The 23414-nt window shown below is 34.0% G+C and overlaps 2 protein-coding genes and 1 long non-coding RNA gene across 18 annotated transcripts; all 3 read left to right on the top strand.

Moving 5' to 3' along the window:
- Positions 1 to 4058: 4058 nt before the first annotated feature.
- Positions 4059 to 9273, top strand: LOC108202448 (uncharacterized). 3 transcript variants are annotated; one of them, XM_017370843.2, is made up of 7 exons: positions 4064 to 4207; positions 4926 to 5045; positions 5149 to 5295; positions 5493 to 5566; positions 5867 to 7660; positions 8007 to 8157; positions 8231 to 9273. In XM_017370843.2, exons 3-7 carry the CDS (start codon positions 5253 to 5255, stop codon positions 8935 to 8937), a joined length of 2769 nt encoding a protein of 922 aa, XP_017226332.1. In that variant the 5' UTR covers positions 4064 to 4207; positions 4926 to 5045; positions 5149 to 5252; the 3' UTR covers positions 8938 to 9273. The 3 variants fall into 3 exon arrangements, with proteins under 3 accessions (XP_017226323.1, XP_017226332.1, XP_017226341.1); XM_017370834.2 differs by lacking the exon at positions 4926 to 5045 and having other exon boundaries at positions 4059 to 4207; XM_017370852.2 differs by lacking the exons at positions 4064 to 4207; positions 4926 to 5045 and having other exon boundaries at positions 5155 to 5295; positions 5479 to 5566; positions 8231 to 9164.
- A 3315-nt stretch (positions 9274 to 12588) lies between these two features.
- LOC108202482 (GDSL esterase/lipase LTL1) lies at positions 12589 to 14346 on the top strand. Its single transcript, XM_017370888.2, has 5 exons — positions 12589 to 12951; positions 13042 to 13169; positions 13390 to 13632; positions 13707 to 13959; positions 14064 to 14346. The coding sequence occupies exons 1-5, from the start codon at positions 12699 to 12701 to the stop codon at positions 14294 to 14296; spliced, it is 1110 nt and encodes a 369-aa protein (XP_017226377.1). The 5' UTR covers positions 12589 to 12698; the 3' UTR covers positions 14297 to 14346.
- Positions 14347 to 17825: 3479 nt separating this feature from the next.
- LOC108202510 (uncharacterized) lies at positions 17826 to 23350 on the top strand. Of its 14 annotated transcripts, none has more exons than XR_010290060.1 (8): positions 17826 to 18022; positions 18117 to 18209; positions 18637 to 18686; positions 18786 to 18950; positions 19031 to 19096; positions 19414 to 20103; positions 20677 to 20752; positions 21495 to 21670. It is a non-coding gene; the product is annotated as an uncharacterized LOC108202510 (long non-coding RNA). The 14 variants fall into 14 exon arrangements; XR_010290053.1 differs by having other exon boundaries at positions 19022 to 19096; XR_010290059.1 differs by having other exon boundaries at positions 18786 to 19096; positions 19414 to 19535; positions 19627 to 20103.
- Positions 23351 to 23414: the final 64 nt, after the last annotated feature.

The raw sequence follows: 23414 nt of genomic DNA, 5'->3' as shown, positions 1-23414 counted from the left end.
GCCCCGAGCGAGCGGTAAAACTGATCAAATGTCTTGTTAGTATGCCGTGTTGATTTTTTTGCTGTTGTCGAACTTTAAATTTATTTTTTCGTTTTATATATCAGCTTTCAGCTCGCGTAATATCAGAGAGAACGTGTTTAACCAATTCATTTACCTAATCATTCACATTTCAAAATTACACTCTTGCGTCTTGTCTTGTCTACAAATTTCAAATTGAGGACATGATTGATGTGAGTAAATAAATAAAGTGGGTCAAGTTATAAGTAGTTGCAAGGCAACATAATTTCAAGTATTTATATGACTAATCACGAGTCCCGGCGGTGGGATCTTTTGTATTAAAAACAAAAAATAGATAGCTTGAACGTTTGCGTCTACAATCTCCATCCACAATCCATGCATGATTTGTATATATTTTAATCGTTGTTAAATTCCATTGTCAAGGCCTCTGAAAGATGCATTAGAACCATTACGACAGTGACTCTTCTTTTACGGAAAAATGCATGGCTATGCATACATTTGACCCTTGAAATTGATTTGTTTAGTTAGTGGCCATTGAATGATATTCCTCAAATCTATTCTTTAAATGCCAACCTCATACATATACTATAGTGTATCAGGGACTCCCTCCATCCCAATCAATTGTCTACACTTGATTGGGACACATATGGTTGGAACACAGAGACTTAGAAAAAATGTAAAAAATAAGTGAAATTAGACGAAAAGTAAGTGAAGTGATGAAATTCATTAATTTTAAATAATATATTTGATATAGTGAGTAAGTTAGTTGGTGTAATAATGTTTTTATTATTATAAAATAGAGATCTGTGGAAAAAAATAGTGGGTGTAATAGTGTTTTATATTATAAAAAATTGCTATTTTTGGAATGTATAAAAATGATGAGACATCTAAAAAAGCGTATAGAAATAAGTGGGAAGGAGGGAGTAGGATTTGACTCGTGCTTGTATGAGATATTCTTGAACTCGCTGATAGTCCCTCCTTGTCGGATTCTATTATTAATTTTCACAAAATATAGTTATTATTTAAACATGGGATATTTTACATTCATATTTTTGATTTTTCATGTTGTGATATTTTCTTACTTTTGATTTTTGATGATTGATCGAACGCATTTTGACTAAATATGTGTCTGGCAACTGGCAATTAGGGTCTGTAAGTTATTAACATCTTGCAATATAATTTATTGTCCATGTTACTCATATATATGTGGATTTCAAAAATGATAATGTAAAATAATTTGAAAAAAAAAATTAGCAAAAAAAAAAAAAGTAGTTCGAACCAAAACCAGATGCGCATCTTGTAGTGTACGCATTAGTAGAACTGGAACTCTGGAAGCATAGGATGCTAGGTACTTGAGTGACAGAGTAGAGATGTCTAGCTGATCCGATCAACTTTTCTCATTGTTGGTTTTGTTGATAAACGTCTCCGTCAATGGATAAATAAAAGTAGGCAAGAATCCCTTCTAGTTCTAGGCAGGACTCGATGAATAGTTACTACTCACATTTCAAAATTACGATGGTGATCAGAAAAAACCCCAAACGCCGGTTTGCTCGGACTTAGATTGTTTTTTCAATAATTTTTAAGAAAATATTCTGATATATTTTAGAAAACACTTTTCTTTTTAAACACAGATAAATATTACTTAAAAAAAAATAAACATAACTTTCTGAACTATTTTTCAGAAAAAGTAGATTTCCGATATATTTAGAAAACACTTTTCTTTTCGGTGGCAAACACCGAAAATTATATTCATTAAAAATACCAGAAAAAATTTCACAACACTTCTTTATCAACTTCCTTTCTCGCAGCATATCAGTTCTATAACAACAATTCGATACTCAACCTAGAATTAGATAGCAGTATTAAACTATAAAGTATTTATTTGGTTGATAGAATAGTCTAGCAAAATATCTAATATAGTGGTTGGCGTTTGGTAGTGCGGTCATCTACTTTTAACTCTGTTTATTCTATCTTCAACGGTCCAGATTTTATGAAACACCAATTTTACACAATCTAGCTGTTACTTACCCCGCTGTCCTAGCACGTCCGATAAATGAGGGAGACCCCCTTAGTCAAACACCCAGAACTCGCGTTTCACACTTCTACACAAAACTTGGGTACTTATCCAGCAAAATGATTTACTCCCTCCGTTTTTTCTATTTTTATAATCCTTCCGAGTCATCATATCCTACGAATTAATAACGCTCATAAAGTTAACTAAGTTCTTCAAAGATTGCCGCACGCGTAACGCCTACAAATTTAATCACGCTAATAAAATTAATCTAAGTTTTCAAGGATTCCGCACGCGTAGCGCGGGCAAAATTCCATAGTCATTCTAAAAATCGAACATTCAATCAATTTAATCATCCTAATTTTATTTTACAATTTTAGTGTTTGGATTATATACATAAATTTTAATTATAAAAATACTTTAAAATTAATAACTTCTAATAAAATACTAATTAAATTCTTATCGAATTCAATTTTTATGAAATAAATTCTAGCTAATTGAATGTCCAATATATCACCATCGGCCAATTAAATACTATATAAATTCGTAGTATATTAATGGGAAAATAGATTTTTTTGTCACCCAACTTATTATTTGTTTAGAAACCTACCACTGAACTATAATTTTTTTCTTTTTTGTCACTAATGTTAGGTTCGGACTTTTTTTTTGTCACTAACGTTAGGTTCGGATTTGATTATTAACACTATGTTATTTTTTTAGTATTATTAAAATATAGTGTTAGTATGCAATATAATGGCGATCTGATATGTGTCTATATCTTTATGTAGTGTCCTAGGTAGTTAACCTTGAAGGACGAGAGTTGGACACGCATTTTGAGACTCCAAAAAAATTCAAAAATTATTTTAGTTTATTTTTTCTGAATAAAATTTAATGTTGGTTTTTTTTCCTTCAGAAAACTTTGGATTTTTTTGTCACTAACGTTATGTTTTGATTTGATTATTAACAATATGTTATTTTTTTAGCATTATAAAAACATAGTGGTAGTCTGCAATATTATGGTGATATGATATGTGTCTATAACATTATATACAGTCATCTATATGTCCCTTAGCTAGTTTACCTTGAAGTATGAGAGTTTAACAGGCATTTTAAGAACCTAAAAAATTTAGTTTTATGAATTATTTTAAGACTCCACAAATATATAGTATCACTTGACTTTATAGTTCTTTACCACTACTTGTCACGTATTTTAAGGTTCCCACTTTTTATAAATATAGTTCCATAAGTTAATTTTGAGATTTCCTTTCTGAGTAAAAAAAATCCGTACTCTCGTCCTCTAAGATAAACTACCTATGACACATATGGAGTACTACATATAAAGATATAGACACGGATCACTATTATATTGCAGACTACCGAAAAATAGATTTCCGAAAAATATCGTTTGGATGGTCAGAAAATTTAAATAAAGGTCTGATTTTAATTAAATATAATAAAATTTCTCAAAATGCCTCTTCAAAAGTTAACGATAACGGCAGAAGATAATGGAAAGGGTGCAAAGTGTCTACGGGTTAAAAGTAAGGGGCTGCATAGTGTTTATTCCAAAACTATTAGGTGCAATGTGCAACATGCTGAAATCAAAGTGGTGCCAAATGCAATTAACTCTAAAAAGAATAACATAGTGTTAACAATCAAATCCAAACCTAACGTTAGTGACAAAAAAAAATCCGAACCTAACATTAGTGGCAAAAAAGAAAAAAATTATAGTTCAGTGGTAGGTTTCTAAACAAATAATAAGTTAGGTGGCAAAAAAATCTATTTTCCCTATATTAATACATATTCAAAGGCATGTACTATTTGCTATATCTTCTCATTCCATATTGCTCATATAAGTAACTACCACAGTCATGTTCTCATCAATTCATCACAGGCACATCTTAATAAAAATAAAAATAGAGAGATAAGTGCACAATAATAATAGTAATAACTTTTATAATTAAAATAAATAATTGACTTTCTTTTCTACTCAGATTCTTCTATATAGACGTAAATTAAAGTCATACTACAAGAATCACACAATAAACACCACCAAATCAGAGTCCGTCAAAGTCGGTGCACAGCCAAGATAACTGCCTCTACTAGCCGTTTAAATCCGGTGAATCTCCGGCATTATATCTCACCGGACTGTCATTTTCCGGCCAACCCACTCATCACAAGGTCCCTCCCTCCCCCTCTCTCTCTCTGTCTCTCTCTCCCCCTCCCCCCTCTCTCTCTGTATGTATGTGTATAATTGTGTTTTCTTCGATCTCTTAAGATGTTGGAATGGAATGTGATTCTCTTTCTCACTTTCTCTCTCTAAAGATTCACTTTTTATGCTTCTAATACATAATTTGCAGCTTTTTCAACTCTTTCTTTAATCTGGATTCGTGGGGTTTGTCTGAACCTTCACCTTTTTCACCCAAGATTTATATTCTTTGTTTTTATTCTCTTGCTTAACTACAAAGATTGCAACTTTATCTTCAAAATAACAAAACAATTAATAATAAGAATAAAAGATCGCAACTTTCACTCTTCGCTTTGCTTTATTATGTTTCTTGTTAACTGCATTTTGCAGCAATTTTCCTTCAGTTTTGTGCTAACCAATAATTTAGAGTAAAATTTGTGAATTTTGAGGTAGTTATACAATATTACTACTTGTAAAGTGTAAAATTGATCTTCCTTATTAAGCATTGATAAAATGTAGAAATGATGCTTAATTTGACACAAATCAAGGTTGTTTTCCACTAATGTGCAATTGTCTTTGACAATGTTTCTCCATCTATTTCTAGTTTTCTACCATTGCAGTCTAGTACATCTCGGAAATTTTGTAATTGACCTCTTAACAACCAAATTATATGTATTGATCTCCTTATAGATTCGATTTATTCTTCTGCAGTTTTTCTGTCAGTTTGGTTGATTGAAATAGATGTTATGAACTGTGAAATAAAAGAGATAAATTATTATTGTATCCCGAGGAAGCATCATATTTCGCGGGTCTTTGTATACTAGTTTGTTGGTATGTTGATTGTTTCTTCTCTTAAGTTTTTCTTCTAGTGCAAATACAATAATTTGTTAGGTTCTTTATCTTGGTATTAATATTCTATGATACTTTTTCTCAGGTGTTAAAATGAATGGAATTCAGAATCACAAAACTCACAATATCGAGATACCTTATCTAGGATGTTAGGGACGTGTAGTCAACGTTTTTGAACCGAGTGCAGGCATGCCAGGAAATAGACTGTTGATGGATAAGCCTCATCATAATGGTAAATTCCTTATTGTGTTTCAGATTCCTACCCGTTTTAGCTATTATATTGTAAATGATAAAAGATCACTAATGATTAATGAACAATGAATTCCTAAATATGTGAAAAGACTTGCATTTTTTGATACAATTGTGGGATTGGATATTGTCTCTAACAACACTGGAGAATATGTTTACGATCTAGTATCTCGTGAACAGGACCCCCTTTGACAAGGAGTCACTCAGATGTTTCAGGAATGAGTCTCGCTGAGGATCAGATAGAAGATAAAATGGTAAGTTTTAAGTATGGTGTTGGCAAATCTCCATCTGTTACAGAAGAACCAAATTAATATAAGAAAACTTTCAGTTACAAAGTGAAGCTATTCATAATAAACTACAAATTATAATTGTGGAGAATCTGTTTGAGAATACATACTGAACTTAGTAAATTTGGATATCTGACAGCTTAAATTTTAGAATGGGGTACTAAAGTATGAAGCAGCCAATTATTTGAATTATATTCTTTAATTAATAAGTTGAAGTGTTTTCTTCATGGTACATTGACACTTGTGAAATTGTGCTGGAATTTGCAGGCTATCTCTGAGTTGCAAAGTACCTCACTGAATAGGAAGTCACATAGGACACCTATAAAAATGCTTATAGCTCAAGAAATGTCTAAAGAAGTGGATTCTAAGCAAAAGCCGCCAAGTGTGGTTGCAAGGCTGATGGGGCTTGACACCCTCCCACTTCAGCAGTCTTATACAGCTTCGCAACAAAACCATTCGAGAGGTTCTTCACGCAGCCAATCTTTTGCATCTTTTGGTTCGTGGAAGGAGGAGCAGGAAATTCATCAGTATCAAGAGCAAAATGGGTACAAAGATGTTTATGAAATACAACAATCACACAATAAATTTGTTAGGCATAACTCACCTCATAAAGAAAGATTCGACGGGCGTTCAGTTGAAAAAAAGATGGCTCTTGTTCGTCAGAATTTTATTGAATTAAAGCGTCTTTCTACAGATGAAAAGCTTCGTCAGTCCAAGCAGTTTCGGGATGCTTTAGAGGTTTTAAGTTCCAACAAAGATTCATTCCTCAAATTTCTCCAAGAACCAAACTCAATGTTCTCGCAGCAACTGTCTGATTTGCATTCTAATCCCCTGCCTTCTGAGACGAAGCGCATAACCATTCTGAAACCCGCAAAAATGGTGGATAGCTATAAAGTTACTGATTTGGGGAAGAAGGATGAAGAACAAATAAATGAAAGTTCTGAGTTCAGTCAGATCAACAGGCTAAGCATTCCTGGATTTTCTCCTCCACCAACATGTAAACTTGAAGATAGTCGGGTGCAAGCAACTCGAATAGTGGTGCTAAAACCTAGCCCTGGGAAGTCCCATGACATTACTGCTGTTATTTCACCTCTTTCTCCGTCAACAAAGGCATTACATGTTGAAGATCAGTATGTGGAGTTCGAGGAAAATGATGCTAAAGAATCAAGAGAAATGGCAAAGGAGATTACTCGGCAAATGTGTGAAAATTTGAGTCATCAAAGAAGGGATGAAACACTGCTCCCTTCTGTGTTTTGCAATGGTTATACTGGTGATGAAAGTTCATTTGATAAATCTGAGATTGAATTTGCAGCGGAGAATCTTAGTGATTCAGAGGCTATGTCTCCAACTTCCAGGCATTCTTGGGATTACATTAATAGGCTTGGTAGCCCTTATTCGTTCTCCACCTTCAGTCGTGCATCTTATTCTCCTGAGTCGTCAGTTTGTCGAGAAGCAAAGAAGCGACTCTCTGAGAGATGGGCCATGATGGCATCTAATAGAAGTCAAGAACAAAAACATGTAAAAAGGAGCTCCAGTACTTTAGGTGAGATGCTTGCTCTTTCTGATATAAAAAGGTCGGTCATATCCGAGCAAGATTCTATTAGAAGTGAACAGGAGTTCAGGGGATCCAGGTCATGCTGCACTAGTGATTTGAATGATGAGGATAAATGTGATCCTCCTACCAGGAATATTTTGAGATCAAAATCTGTCCCTGCATCTTCTACGGCCTACGGTGGCAGAATTAGTTTAGAAGTTTCAGATCCTAAGATGGAGAAAGCAGATGCTGCCAAGGATCTGACAAAAACAAGAAGCATGAAATCATTGTTGAAGGGCAGAGTTTCAAATTTATTTTTCCCCAGGACAAATAAATCCAGTAAACAGAAATCGAGTAATTCTAGGGATGAAATTGAATCTGCTGAATTGCCAAGTCAGCCTTCTGGATATGAAGTTGATCTAGCTATTAAACAGGGGGAATTGCCTGATCCACTTGGATCTTGGAACAAAGCTTCTCCTTCACATTCATTCAGTGTGGAGAATGAAGAATGGTTGCTTCATACCAAGGTATTTGAAATGCATGTGTCTTTGCTCTTATCTGCTATGTTCACTAATGATAAAAAATTTGTCACACGTGAGATGAAATATCTAAGATAAGTACGTGAACTTGTCCAAAGATTTTTAATAACAAAGTGAGATATCTGATTTCCATAGGTATCACCTACTCAGCACCTAATGTCTTATATCTAACTTTTACCTGATATCTTATATCTTATTTCAATAACGATCACCTAATGTCTGTAACTCTGACTCTTATGTTACAGATTACGTTCTTATTACCCATTGACATCAGAATTGGTTCTGATGTTACATCTTCAATAATCATTGAATGTTTATTTACTACATTTTGCAGGCTGAAATCTCCGCAACAAAACCTTGTCCATCTAGAAATCCTATTGAGTACCAAGATACACCAAGTTCATTCTCAGTCTTGGAGCTTCCATTCCAAGAGGATGATCGCAGGGACTCTGAATTCTCTGACAACTTCAGTCTACTCCGAAATGGTAATAATCCTACAGAACACCTCTAGTTTCCCGTTGCATTGAACATTTGCTGATGTTCCTTTCTATTAAACAGGGTCTGATTCACCCGTGTATTCTAGTAAAGCCAATCTGATCGACAAATCTCCACCAGTAAGATCCATCGCTCGGACTCTTTCGCAAAAGGATTCTTGTACAGAAACTGCAAGTCTATATCCTGCAAAAACATCTGTGGTTATGATAGATGCTGAGGAAGAAAGACAAGAATTGTCTTTACTTGTTCAGACGCTATTAGCGGCAGCGAAATTTGGGAATGAATTGCAGTTCGACACATTTTTGGCTAGGTGTCATTCCTTAGAGAGCCCATTGGACCCATCATTGAGAGACAATTACTTAGGCCTAATTGACAAGGAGACGTTGCCTGAGGCCAAGCGAGGGCAAAGAATATTAATGCAAAAGCTTGTGTTTGATTGTGTCAATGCAGCATTGGTGGAATTAGCTGTGCATGAGTTGGATACATGGAAAAGCAGGCCCTCTAATAGGGTTCATGATCAGATGTTAATATTTGACTCTGTGTGGACCCAGATGGAGTGGTTTTGTGGCGAGGTTAGTTGTGTTTTGGGTGAAATTTGGGAAAACAATAGCCTGGTTGTGGAGAGATTGGTGAGGAAGGATGTGATTGAAAAAGGTTGGAATGACCAGGCGATGATGGAAATAGACCGTTTTCACAAGGAAATTGAAGTGAAGTTGCTGGAAGATCTTGTGCAAGAGGCTGTCGAAGAATTTACAGATAATTTGAGATGAGACCTTTCTTTATCATATTAATTTATTGCGTATCTTCATTTGTTTCAAATTGTCATATACTACTCTTTGATTCGTGTTAAGCTCTCCCACGATGATGGTTCCCGCCAAAGTGCCATTTGTTTTGTAATGCAAATATATGATATGTATTTCTTCAGAAATGGGCTGTTTTGCTATATTCTGAATATTGGATCCTGAGCTGGACATGTAATGTATAATTGTATATCTTAGATCCGCCTCTTGTCTCCCTTTGTATAAAAATAATAGTTAAATACATTGCTCTGTATCCTCATATTTGTCATTATTTAATAATGGTAAAGTCATTGTTGTTTGTTGTGAGTACTGACACTGGGTGTTTGGCGATTGAGCTTATGGGCTTAAAAGCTCAAAAAGTCTACTTCACTTATAAACAGACTGTTTGGCAAACTGTAATGAGTGCTTATTTTGAGCTGAAGAAGCTCCAAAAAATAAGCTTCAAAACGTGGCTTTTTTCTAGACTCCGACTTATTACTAACAGTTCCTCCTTGCCTCTCTCTGCCGCGGCTTTCCTTTGCAACTCTTCTTTTTTTAATTGTTCTTGCTGCACCTCTTCTTTAATTAACAAAAAACAGAATTTTTTCTTCTAATGCATAGTTTTTATATTTTTAACGCATAGTTTTTATATTTTTTATATGTAAATATCTCGTGTATCAATAAAAGAAGGTTTTGTATTATTATAATTTATTTTTAAATAAAACAATTTATATTATAAAATTACATAACTATACTAACTTATAAGTTAAGTTATCCAAACACTTAAATAACTTATAAAAATTTATAAGTCACGGCATCCAAACGCTTTTAATAGCTTTTAAGTCTAAATCAACTTTTCACTTTTAATCCACTTCTTTACTTTAAGCAATAAGTCACTTCTTTTAGCCCAGCCAAACGGTCCCTGTGTTTATCCCAAGGCTAACAGTGTTAGTCATGCCGATCGGATGAGTCCTGAAATCTGCAGCAATTGTATTGGAACTGAACAAGGAGGCCTGCATGAATTCAGGAAGTCACACTCCAAACCGAGGTACAAGCATATTCCTGTCTTTAACCGTTGCAAGTTTTTAACAGATATTCAAGGTTTTTGGTTTTCATTTTGCATACATCTACAGGTATGTTTCTTTTGTTGCCATCATCCTTGCCACGCTGCAGCAGCAGAAGCACCATAGCCAAGCAAGTAAAAGAAGCGGATGCATTTCATGCAGCAATGGCTCCTCGTCTCGCAAGATTCTGCAGCTGAAACAGGTGAAGATTACCAATTTATTAATTCAGACAGCTTGCAAGATAGCGTTTGTTTGTTTCGTACAATGATTACACTACCAGTCTCTTAAAGTTATCCCCGAAATCATGCAAACATAAAGCACAAATATGTACCACGTAGCATACTAAAGAAAGCAGTAGATGATTACAAACAAGGTACAGGTGTGGAAAAGGATTTGGCCATTAAATTTAGCAGGCTTCTTTCTAAGCAAAATGATTGGAGATGGACATGATGAGTCCCAGAGAAACAGGACCAAATTGATTCTCTCTGTTTATCTGTGTGTGGCCGCGTTCCTAGCAGATGTTGCATGATCAGATTTGTAACCATTGATTATACCAGATATGAAAGTACACATGAAGCATTATCAGCAATTATTATTATTGCAGAGGACATGCCCAGATTAAAATACATGTTTCTCTGTGGGAGTAGTTTAACCTTGGTGCCGTTTGAATCACACTGGATTACGACGCCTTCTTGTTATTTCTGTTAACCGGATTGAATCTTATGATAAAAAAAAAATGGTTCCATTATTAAAATATCATAATCAATAATTTGCAAATTCTTAGCTACAAATGCAACCACAATATAGATCACAAATGAGGAATTCATATATCAAAATGTAGACGCACTACAATATTGAACTCAGATACATGTAATTTTGATGAGTCCAAAAGTTGACATAAGTTCTTTTTTTTACAGTTCACATAAGTTGGCATCAAAGAAATGGACACACATTGATCCAAGTCAACAGGTGGAGATGATTCTTTCTTCTGCAGATGCCCAAAGACAGAGACCTGGGAGGACGACCTGAATGATGATTGTGACATAACTCGCATAACTCAACTTTCTAAATTTTAAAGAAAAAGGTACTGGACCCCTGGCAAAGAGATGTTCGTTAAAAAAAAAATTTGAATCCTTGATAAATTTAGGAAATTAAGGTCATTTATTTTTAGAGTTAATTGCAAAATGCACCCTCGAACTTTGGCCCAAACGCACTTCAGTCAACATATTTTTAATAATTGTAGTTTGCAACCTCTTACTATTTAGTGTGCGCGATTCACATCCTTTCCGTCCAAGACCGTTAAGTCTCCATGATTAACGTTACTTAAGTCAGGGGTATAACGGAGAAACCCATTTTTAAAGGTCTTCTTCCCCAATTTACCCTATATATATGCCCTATATATGTTTGTATTTACCCTAATTTCTTAACTTTTTAATTAAACTCTGATTACTCAAAACACAATTTAGATATAGCAGAAGGGAATCTAAATAGGGCCAACAAATCTAATTTCAGCCCTAATTGGAGCGACAAGATATTCCAAATGGGTAGCCACGAGAAGTTTGGAGAAGAGCTAAAAGTTCTGGGAAGTTGAACAATTCAAACGTGATGTCTCCCCTTGCCTATATCTTAGCCACTGATAATGCATACGTGTTCTACGAGTTTGCAAAAAATGGCACCCTTTTTGATTTTCTTTAATATTTGTAATTAATTGATGATTACTGGGTTTAGTGTTCTATTTTTTTTTATTTTCCGCAATTACCTTAAAATGTTTAACAGCTCCGTTATCTTTTGACGGAAAGTCTGTGAATCGCGCGCACTTAATAGTAAGGGGTTGCAAACTGTAATTATTGAAAGTATGTTGACTGAAGTGCGTTTGGGCCAAAGTTCGAGGGTGCATTTTGCAATTAACTCTTATTTTTACTCCAACAATTTATTTGAAAACTCGAATTTTCGGACTTAAAATATTATATTTACAAAAGAAACTAGCAAAATTGGAATAATAGAGTAGTTATCTTTCTCCCATTAGAAGATGGTAGCTAATGATATCATGCAGCATTGAATACACACCCTATGACTGATTTAATTAGAGTTAGGTAGATGATCAGATAATTTATTGGGGCACAAGAATTTCAACAGAAACTGATAAATATGTCATCTTTAATTGATCGATTCTACCCAAAACGGCTCCATGTTTTCCGATTTGCATGCCATGCCATTTCTAGTTCATCGTCATTTTTATCATGATTTGGACTTCGGATCGGAGAAGAAAGTTCAACCTAGCTAGCTATATCAGTCCTCATTTCTGATATATATCCTCATACTTAATAGTTACAATTTATTACTGCATATGTAAAGAAAAGATTGACGATTTTTCGATCGATTTACAGGTTGACTATTTTACATGTATATCCTTTCTCATAGGTTTGACCTTGAACAAACTTTCATAGATTTTGTGTAAAAGAATTGCAGAAAAAAAAGAGTTAAAAACTCCTACACTATTAAAGTGGGTCCAACTAATTTAGCCTATACAATTTGTTTGTTGTTGCTTTTTTTTCCTTGGCTAGCAATGCAAGCATTTAATATGATTTCAACCAACCGATAAGATACATGCATCCTCTATAAACAACATCTACAGTCTCTTTCACACCCCATCAGTAGTGAGTAGCATTTTTCTTAGCGGTTTCGAAAATGTCCGGTCCACCAAATTTCGTTACCATCTTTTTCCTTGTTGCAGCGGTGGTCTTTGTTGCAGAAGCACGAACTGCACCGCCGCAGAGGCCTCGTGCTTTTTTCGTCTTCGGCGATTCTCTGGTCGACAACGGCAACAACAACTACTTGCTCACCACCGCACGAGCTGATTTACCGCCGTATGGAATTGATTCCGCTAGTCATTCTCCGTCGGGCCGCTTTTCGAATGGCCTTAACATCCCTGATCTCATCAGTATGTTGACGATAATACGTGATTTTACGATGTTCTAGTAATATATAAGATTTTTTTAAATTTAAATTTGTATGATATTTTTGTTATTAGGTGAAAAGCTTGGGGCGCCGCCAACACTGCCGTACTTGAGCTCTGAGCTCAACGGAGGCAATCTACTGACCGGCGCGAACTTCGCTTCTGCCGGTGTCGGAATCCTCAACGACACCGGATTTCAGTTCGTGAGTAACTCATATTTCATACAGATTACATGCACATGTCATATACTCATATTTAAGATAGCTCTTTATCTTTATAACAAAGGTGACGCTTGCATGCAAATTAGAAAATAGTAATATTTACGAAGCTGGTCAAATGACGTCTTGATATATTTGTATAATTGTGGTAATTTTAATATATTATGTTGCTTATTGTAACGGTTTTGTGGTGTGGTTTGGGTAGGTGAACATAATAAGGATCGGGCAACAGTTGTATTATTTCGAAGAGTATCAGAGGAGACTGATCAGTTTCATCGGAATCAAAGAGGCGAGGAAGCTGGTAAACAATGCTCTGGTTTTGATCACTCTGGGTGGAAATGATTTCGTCAACAACTATTTCCTGGCCCCTATTACTCCAAGAAGGATTCAGTTTAATATTCAAGATTACACCACCTTTCTCATTGCAGAGTACAAGAAGATACTTCAGGTACATATATATATTGCTGAAACCATAAATATTCAGATTCGCGACTTGATCATGATCATTTGATTTTATTGCAGAGGTTGTATGAGTTGGGGGCTCGGAGGGTTCTGGTGACGGGGACGGGACCGCTAGGCTGTGTTCCGGGGGAGATGGCGTTTAGGAGCCTAAATGGGGACTGTGCTGCTGAGCCCCAGCTAGCCGCATCACTGTACAATCCCAAGCTTGTTCAGATGATTAAAGATCTCAACGCAGAGTTGAAAACGGATTGCTTTGTTGCTGTGAATGCCCTTGACATGCAAAATGACTTCATCAACAAACCTACAGCCTTTGGTTCTTACTTTTAACCCATCTCTCTCTCTCTCCCTCCCTCCCTCTGTCTCTCTCTCCCCTCTCTGTCTCTCTCTCTGATATGATATGTTATGCATGCATGACAGGTTTCACGACATCAAGGGTGGCATGCTGTGGACAAGGCCCATACAATGGAGTTGGGCTGTGCACAAGATTTTCATTTCTGTGTCCAGACAGAGAGCACTATGTGTTCTGGGATGCGTATCACCCAACAGAGCGGGCCAACAGGATGATTGTGGAAACCATTTACAATGGATCCGAAAAGTACATGCACCCAATGAACCTCCAAACCATCATGAAAATGGGACCCTTATATTGAACACCACATTTCTGCATAAATGCAATGCAATGCAACTTTTATTTTAAATATCTCTCCATCTTTTCTTTTCTTCTGTACGTAACTCTTTCACAAGCTTAGTTTTCACTCAATCGGTAGCTAGAGCTATGAAATTTATATTTAGAAATCGTTTAACTATAACTATATAGATGGATGTCAACTGGAGCTATTGTGATCTTGTTAAGGAACAAAACTTGTCTCAGGCTCACGATTCTTCTAACTATATCTTTACTACCTGATTCCATCGTCAATAAACTAAAAACCGGAAATTAAAATCAAATTGAATATATATCACTAATAAAATTCAAATACTCCCTCCTGCACATTTTATCCACGTTCAAAATTTTAATTTTTATTTACTCATATCAAATAGATCAGTAGTTATCAAGAAATAATATTATCTATCATATATATTAACACAAATCATATTTAATTCATCATATTTATTAAATATTAGTAATAATTTTGAGACAAGTGCAATACGAGGATAAAATGAACGTGATATATTGTAAATATTAATATAACTTTTATACCATAACGTTTTTTTTTTTTTTGACAAAATATACCATAACGTTTGATTATTCAATCTTTTTGCAATTTAATTAGAACTGATTTTAACTGATCACAAATGTAACGTGATTTGATACTCAATTATACCTGCAGGAAGGCAGGAACTATTATTTCATACGCAAAAATTTCACTTTGAAAACTAGGAAGTAGTCATCCAACAATATACTCCCTCCATCCCAAATTAGATGGCCCCGTTGACTTTGGGCACACAGTTTAAGGTTCATTGACCGTATAGCTACATGACTTATTTTTAAAATTTTATTTTTGTAAATAAATATTTAAATATGAAATTTTTATTTACAAAAGAAAAAATAAAAAAATATATTTCGGAAGTAGACGGTCAATGCACCTAAAGTTAGGTGCCCAAAGTCAACGGAGTCATTTAATTTGGGATGGAGGTAGTATTAATCTGGTCCATCTAAAGCACCAACTTCTTAAGTGACCGCAGTAACACTAACATTTATAATAATCGAACTTCGTGATAAATTAAATGTATGTTGTTGTATAAAATAGATGACCGTTCTAATAAAAAAAAAGTAAATAGATGACTTGTCAGCAAATACTACAATTTTATTATTACACAAGTATTGTAATTTATATATGAGGGTGAGAATCAGAACTTATATTAGAATTAGAAATTAGGACCATCAACATCCGTCAGATTTATTTAAAATCTGATATAAAGGACATTTATATTAAATCATATTTCTCTCATTAAAGCACACATTATGTTTCACATTATATTAGGTAATAAATTATATATCATATCTTACTATTTCAGGAAATATATCACACATGATATAATTATAGTATACCATTGCAGTATATCTAAGTAATAGATAAAAAAATCAAATCAATTCATAAATATACTATGGTATATCATTGCAGTATATTTAAGTTACAATAAAATAATGAATTCACTAATTATTTCATTTTGGCTAATATCGTGTTTCTGAATTGAATCTATTATTTTATCTATTACTTACATATACTGCAATGGTATATACTATGGTTATGTTATTTTTGTATTAGTTCGACAATAATATAAGAGTATAATTTATGATATACTGCAATAGTATTTTTTTGTTTTAATGGATATATGACATAAAAATAGAGTATATTGCAGCAATATATAATAACTAGTTGAGAAGCCGCGCGTTGCGGCGAGTTTTAAAAATTATATTAATGATTTAATATTAATATTTATAAAATAAATTAAATTTACAGCAGCCTATAAAAATTATATTAATGATTCAAAATTAATATTTATAGAATAAAATAAATTTTATTTTATAAAGATCTCGATACAATACTAATATTAATATATAAATTGCAAAATTGGACTATAATTCATGAGTGAAGAAATGAAAATAAAAATATGCATGTAATTAACGATTCAAAGCACGACAAATCTTAATTTTAGTTGTGTTTAGCATAGGTGCGTAAAAGTCTGAAAGATATTGAGGTACAACACCGAAACCATCCCTAATTTTAATTGTGATAAACATTATGTTTTAGTTGTACCAAAATTAATCATCTCTGGACGTATGAACTCCAATCCATTCACGGGTTTATTAGTGATTCCTTCCTTTGGATTGGTTGTCCGCAAAAATATCAATTTAAATCCATGAGATCGCGATGTATAAACATCATTCACTTAAAAGGTTCTTGAATCGAACAAACAGATATTGTGGAAGTGTTACATGAATAATTTTTTCCTGTGTACAAAGTAAATCATATAAAAATTAACAACAAACATGTCCGATGAACAAAACAAACATTATAAAAGAATAACGAACAAACATTTATCCCCGACAGTTAATTTATTGATTTTTTCATTCATCAAGACTATATTGTTCTCCCCTATTTGGATTTGTCGACTCCCACATCCGACGAACTCTTACTCTTATCAGCCAATCATCTCTATCGTCATTCAAAACATCTAGCATAGTGTAACTCATTATTTTATTAGATGGAGAAGACAAATAAACTCAAAAAAAAATTTGTGTATGTTAAATTTTATGATGTTTAGCCTCAATTTATAGGGGTTGATTTGAGAAAAGACTGCTTATCAAAAATACTTTCCATTTTTGATATACACCTTTTCCAAAAATATGATGATACTTTTAAATTCTGATTTGATTTTGATATTTTGAAAAAGGTAGTTCAGAAACTGTTTTTGATATACATCTTTTCCAAAAATACGATAATACTTTCAAATTCTGATTTGGTTTTGATATTTTGAAAAAGGTAGTTCTGAAACTTTTTTCCAATATATCTGAAACTAAAAAAGACAGTTTTTATTTTTGATACTTTTTTATCCAAAAATTTCATAAAATTAGAAAAATAGAACAGAGCACTTTAAGAGACGCCACCTAAACGCGCCATGCTTCTCCTTTATATAAGTATATTGATTATATATTGCTGCAGTATAATCTATTTACAAAAGAGAGTATACTGCAGCAATATATAATAATTATATTTAAAACTAAAACTAGTTATGGTAGGTAAGTCATTTTATTTAAAGTCATTAACTATAGTTAATGGTTATAAATATGTACATATTTAATGCATATAGTACTTCGTAATTAAATGTAATTTCAATATCAATCATAGTAATATACTTAGATATCCTTAGCGAGTTTTAAGTTGTAACAATAATTTGGTTTTATCTCGAACTTGGCCCTATATATGAATATGAACATTTATTCGTTTCTTAAGTTTTGTCGTTAATATCAATATCATATTTGATATCAACCAAATTTTCTATTTTTTAACCAAATCAACCAACAATATTAGTAACATATTAATACATAAATCAAACCAAATTATAGTTGATGATCACATATAATTTTATACGTTGAAAATAGCATATAATTTTATATAGATTAACTAATCAATTTCACAAAAAATATTCATATCAACGTAACAGTAAGCTATACAAACAGCTTGCTGTTACATAACTTGCCGAAAATGGAGACACAAATCATTAGAGTTAGGGGCGAAATCTTGTGTCTCAACAATATACACCTATTCAATCGTCTGGGGTAATTTCACAGTATTCATCATCATCAGCGCCAAAGCATATCTTTCTGTTGCTGTAAACACAACTCGTGAAATCTTAATTCAGTTGAAACAGTGAATCTCTCTCTTCCTCCCTCCCTCCCTGCTCTCTCTCATATTTTTACATTCAGAGTCTTATTTGTTCCCTTGTTTCTTCATTGACTTACAGGTGATTTCGATATATGCAACCCCGGCCGAAGTTGGAACAGAAATAGTTGATTCCTTAATACCGCAATTATCAGCAGCAGCATCGCTATTAATTGTATGTTAATTTATTCTTAATATTACGTCCTTGCTGTGATCGCAGTAAATAGTCATTTCTCAATATCATATGTGTATTTGTTATCGTCATTTGGTGATTGTAGCTCTTAGGGCATTGTATGTGAATTTGCATTTCAAGTGCTAATAAGTGACACAAGCTACATATATAAGTAATGGAACTCCCGGCATAACTAATCAATACTTTTCACTTGTGTACAATGCCTACTCAAACTCCAGTGAAAACTTGTTTTAAGAATTTATGTAAAATTCACTAGCATGAGGTGGTTTTGTTTCGTCTGGCAGTGTGTTTGATTATATCAATTTAAATATGTCGGGACTAGAGATAAATTTTTAATGAGATGGCATCTGAATTTCCTTTGCAATGCATCATCTGACACACATATCCTTTCTTTTCTTTTTTTTAACAGGCCACTGAAATACATGAAGTTACATCTGGAAGTCAGAGAATGTGAAAAAGGTTTGGACGGATGGAATTTATAAAGTAATATTCAAGTTTTTGGTGCTTTCTTGGAGCAATTGTCTCCAGACTTAAGAAGTTAAGATAATGGTGATGCAGATCCGAGAACTTTGAGGCCGCATGGAAGTCACTATATAGGTCCAGTAATTGGTTTTCTGGTGTCCGGCTTCAAAGGGTCTTGAAAGGCCTGAAGACTGCCATGTGGGGAGTCATGATTCTTAAAAGCAACTGACAGGGGTTCTACTAGAACTTACATATACAGATGTATGCACATATATCTGAACTGGAATGTCTGTGAAAATTGTTATCGTATGAGTTATGTTGACAATGTGCAGGAGCCTAAGTGAGGCGGCAGAGAAAGCTGATCTTCCTTGTTTTGAGGGCCAGTCTTGGTGAAATTGAGATTCCAGGTATACAAGGTTGTATTATTTTTATCTGATCTCATTTCTAGGCCATTCAATGTAACTTCCTGCTACTTTTTCTCTCACACAAATCTCTGTCGAGGCGTGAATCATTAATCTCTTACTACCAAGAGAGGTATCCGCTATGCTAATCCTTGCAGATATGACAGAATGACACCCTTTATTGGTACCTTTGCTCTTGTCATTTTGTCTTGCACTTGGTTCTTCCAGAGGTCATGACTGGGATTGAGTTACCCATAACTATCAGTCATATGCTGTCTTTTTTACTTATTGAGTGATTCTGTAATTGTTCTTGGTTTTTGCAGGTTCCATTTTATGCTAGCCTTGCATCACTAAAAAGTGATTGAATCTCAGTGCGTCATAAATTACTTAATTGCAAACTATTTAATCAGCTTAATTTCTCTTGCATATCGTCATTTATAAAAAGGTAATAAAGTAAGTGTATATCTCTTATGAGTTTTTGATTTTTTACAAGTCTAACGCAACTGCCATTCTTTAATAACTTTGTTGAAGTGCAGGCATCTGACACTTCATTCTTAACTCTCAAAGGCAGAAACTGGCGTAAGCGGTACTACAAAAGAAAGCAATTTGATTCATCTGTGTTTATCTACTTGTTATAGGTTATGCAATATTTTAAAGAAATTTTTGTATCAAATATAAACATGTCAAAGTATCTGGAATCATAAATATGTCAGAGGAATCACAAAGCTTACTTACTATGTTCTCATGCAAAGAGCTAAAATATGGATTAACTTTTGGGATCTCACTCAATGTATTTGTTGAATTTAAAAAATCTGCACATATTCTTGTGTATTTTTGTGGATGAAAGTGTTGCATTCTAAATAAAATCATGCTTGCTGCAAGAGAAAGCTATATTGCTGATATTATCCGTGTGTAAAAGGCTGGCACATTATCAGCAAATGGACAAAGAGAGCTAGGTGAGTTAATGGCGAAGGCTATGGAGAATGTTGGCAAAGAAAGAGTTATCACAGTAGGTATAAGTGCTTTCATATTGATTCACTTGTCTTAGAATGTTAGCTTGTTTGTACTCTCACTTACAAAAGTAATGAGCATATATATTGTGTTCGACTGTTCGTAGTCTGTGAAAATTGTTTATATGTAAAATACTTCTCGTGATGAATAAAGATTTCGTTATATTTGCATAGAGTAAAGTGCACTCTTATGATAACATTAAACAGAAAATATCTATGCTCTCTTCCTTGTGTGAATTGCTTTTTTCTGTTGAATGTTTTAGGATGCTAACAGTCTATAAATGAACTTGAAGTGGCTGAAGGAATGAAATTGGACAGGGGTGTTTTCCCTTTATCACCAACACTAAGAATCAAAATCTGTGTGAAATTGAGAATTTCTCTTCTTTTTTTATTTCGTCATTGACTGGAACCGGATAATTCATTAATTTTAATCCATGATAATAAAACATATTTAGCTTGTGTTTTATTGTTGAAGTGCTGGAAATGGCATTGAAGGTATATAAATAATGCTATTGCTGCAATTCTCTTTACGCCTTTGCGATTGTTCAAATTGTAACGATCTGACTGTGTTGGCAGAGGCAAAGGCATCTATAGATAATTTCTGACGATATGGAGTGAAGCATTGGCAACTCTTATACCACATAAGCTCAAGGTCTCATTTAAATCCTGCAATATATTTTTTAAATGGCGGTTTAATTTTTTGATTAGTATATGCCTTCCTGTCGTATTTTATTGGAATATGAACGTAGGTCTATGCCATCAAATCTCCTGGATTTACAGATTGTTATTTGCAAGACCTTCCAATCCGACTCTAGGCAAAATATACATACTCTACTTCTATTTGCAAGCACACCTCTGCTTTGGTCTGGACTGCTTTTGCTATATTATACAAATAACTAGCTTTCCAATAGTATCATCATACTAAAACATACCGTAATACAGACTTAATAGAATCTTTTTAACTGGTTTTAACTGAGGAGCTAGGAGTAAACCTGGAAAAACTAGGAATTGAAATGCTTGTCTTATGCAAAAAGGTGAATAGGTGACAAGAAAGCTACTGAAGAAAGATGTGAGCAGGTATAGACTCATTTGGAATCGGAGATAATCGAAATTAGTTGTCGCCCAATATTTTTTATATCATAAGAGTTGTTATGTGCTGATAGTTAAGATCACCCATTACATATACTTCCAACTATGACAAAGATAAGCATCAGGAAAGACTAGCAACGCCAATGCTTTCCATTGGTGTTGCTGCTGTACTATTTAAGGTTGAGCTCTATTTATTAAATTTTTTATTGCGATATTAAGTGAACATTAGTGCAAAATCTACAGTTCTAGGTGCTATGATATGGTCTATTTTATTAAGATGATGATAAAATTGAGTTCCCTGACAGAGTTGTGGAGCCAGTGAAGCTGAGGTTGCGGACAAATAGATAGTCACAGATATACCGAATGCCTCAAATGCAGCTGTTGATGAAGGAATCATCCTTGGTGATTTCTTAATTCTGCAGGTGTTTGCTATAAATTTTAGGACTATGATGCTCATACACTTTTTTTTTTCTTTTTTTTTTGGGTGGGGTGGGGGGGGTGGGGGGGGGGGGGGGGGGGGGGGGGTGTCTACTGTTTCTAAAATTTTATTGTGAAGGTTTTTTTTATTGTTTTCCCAAGTCATTTTCAGCATATTATTTTGTTAAACTGGTATAATTAATTTTCGGGTAATCATCTTGGACATAGTTAAATAATACTCAGAATTTTCTTCAAATAATCCCACCGTCTCTTCAACTCGGGTGAACGCCCGGGAGCTGGTGAGGTTCGAACTCGTGAAATACTCAGAACTTCAAGATGTATGGAATAGATATTCCTAATTGGTATCTTTATCTTTATCATGCTTGAATTAACAAATGACAACCATTCGAGCGAATTCATTATATACAGTTAATAATACCGAGAACTTGATGAATGGAATAGATATTCCCAATTGGTATCTTTATCTTTGTAATGCTTGAATTGACAAAAGACAGCCATTCGAGCGAATTCATTACATACAGTTGAATGACATAAACTGGTATTTAATCCGAGGTTTCTGATGCACTTCAGTGGCATTATTATGTACTTTATAACTTGTGCATGCACCTGCGCATACAATTATTGTCAATTGTCATTAAAAAGCTTCTGGTGCAGGATGACCTTGGATTTGACACAGCTAGAGGCTTCTTTTCCTCTCTTTATCCATCTCTATGAATAAGCAAATAGGCATTTATATCCATTCCTAACGACAATACTGAGAATCTTTTGTAGGAACTGTTTAGTTTCTTTTACCTGGTTCATGAATTCAGCTTGCATGTTATGGCTCATTATGATAGATGAGGTCTCTGTCTCTCTGAGATCTCTAGAATCATTACAGTTGCTGAACAATTTAAAATCTATGAGTGTGCGATTTAAATCTACAATGTAACAGGGAGGCCCAAAAAGTAAAAATGAATCTATAGGAGGCCCAACACAGGATCGTGGCTCCGTTACTAATTTACTGTTGCCTCGCTTTAAAAAGCTGAACCTACACTAGTTTAACACTAGTTTTGTTCGGTACTTTTTTATACATCTATCTCTTCAGGATTTATTGAAATTTTTTCGATAAATTACTCAAGACAAACCTATTAAAATTTTCCTCACTAGACAAACCTATTATATATTCTTGACTAGCATATAAAATTTCGCGCTTAACATATAAAATCACTAAAGCATATAAAATTTCACGCTTAGCATGTGCACATGGACACACTAGACAAACTTATTATATATTCTTGACTAGCCGGTGCAAAAAAATTGAGTATGATTCGGTACAATTTTCCTTGCAATATGAACACACACACTCAAAGTAAAGCAAAGATGAGTTTTCATGGATGAAATTCAATGAAGATTTCCAAAACTGTTCTGCTCTTTGTTATTTGTCGTGTACTATGTTGTATTGCATAAAATAAATGAAAGACTGAAAGTGTATACAGCTTTAATTGTTGATTGTTCTGAAAGCAGGTCAAAGGAGATTCTGGACACTCCTTGTCCTGTATAGCCCTGCAAGGCTGCAACACTGGCGCAAAATTTTACATTTGCCTGCCCAACTTTCAACAACTCTTGCTCATTGTATTAGTTTTATGCAATTCCGTTGTCCATTTGATTATTTGATGTTTACGGAGGAGTATATCTTTTATATAGTTCTGTAATAGATTTCGTTGAATATCGATATTTGTAACGAATGAAACAGGAACTGAACAATATACCGATACTGTATAATACTCTTTGTGCATTTGTGATTAAAT

Source organism: Daucus carota, chromosome 1 (assembly GCF_001625215.2).
Source record: "Daucus carota subsp. sativus chromosome 1, DH1 v3.0, whole genome shotgun sequence".
Lineage (NCBI taxonomy): Eukaryota > Viridiplantae > Streptophyta > Magnoliopsida > Apiales > Apiaceae > Daucus > Daucus carota.
This window is presented reverse-complemented; position numbering and strand designations above follow the sequence as displayed.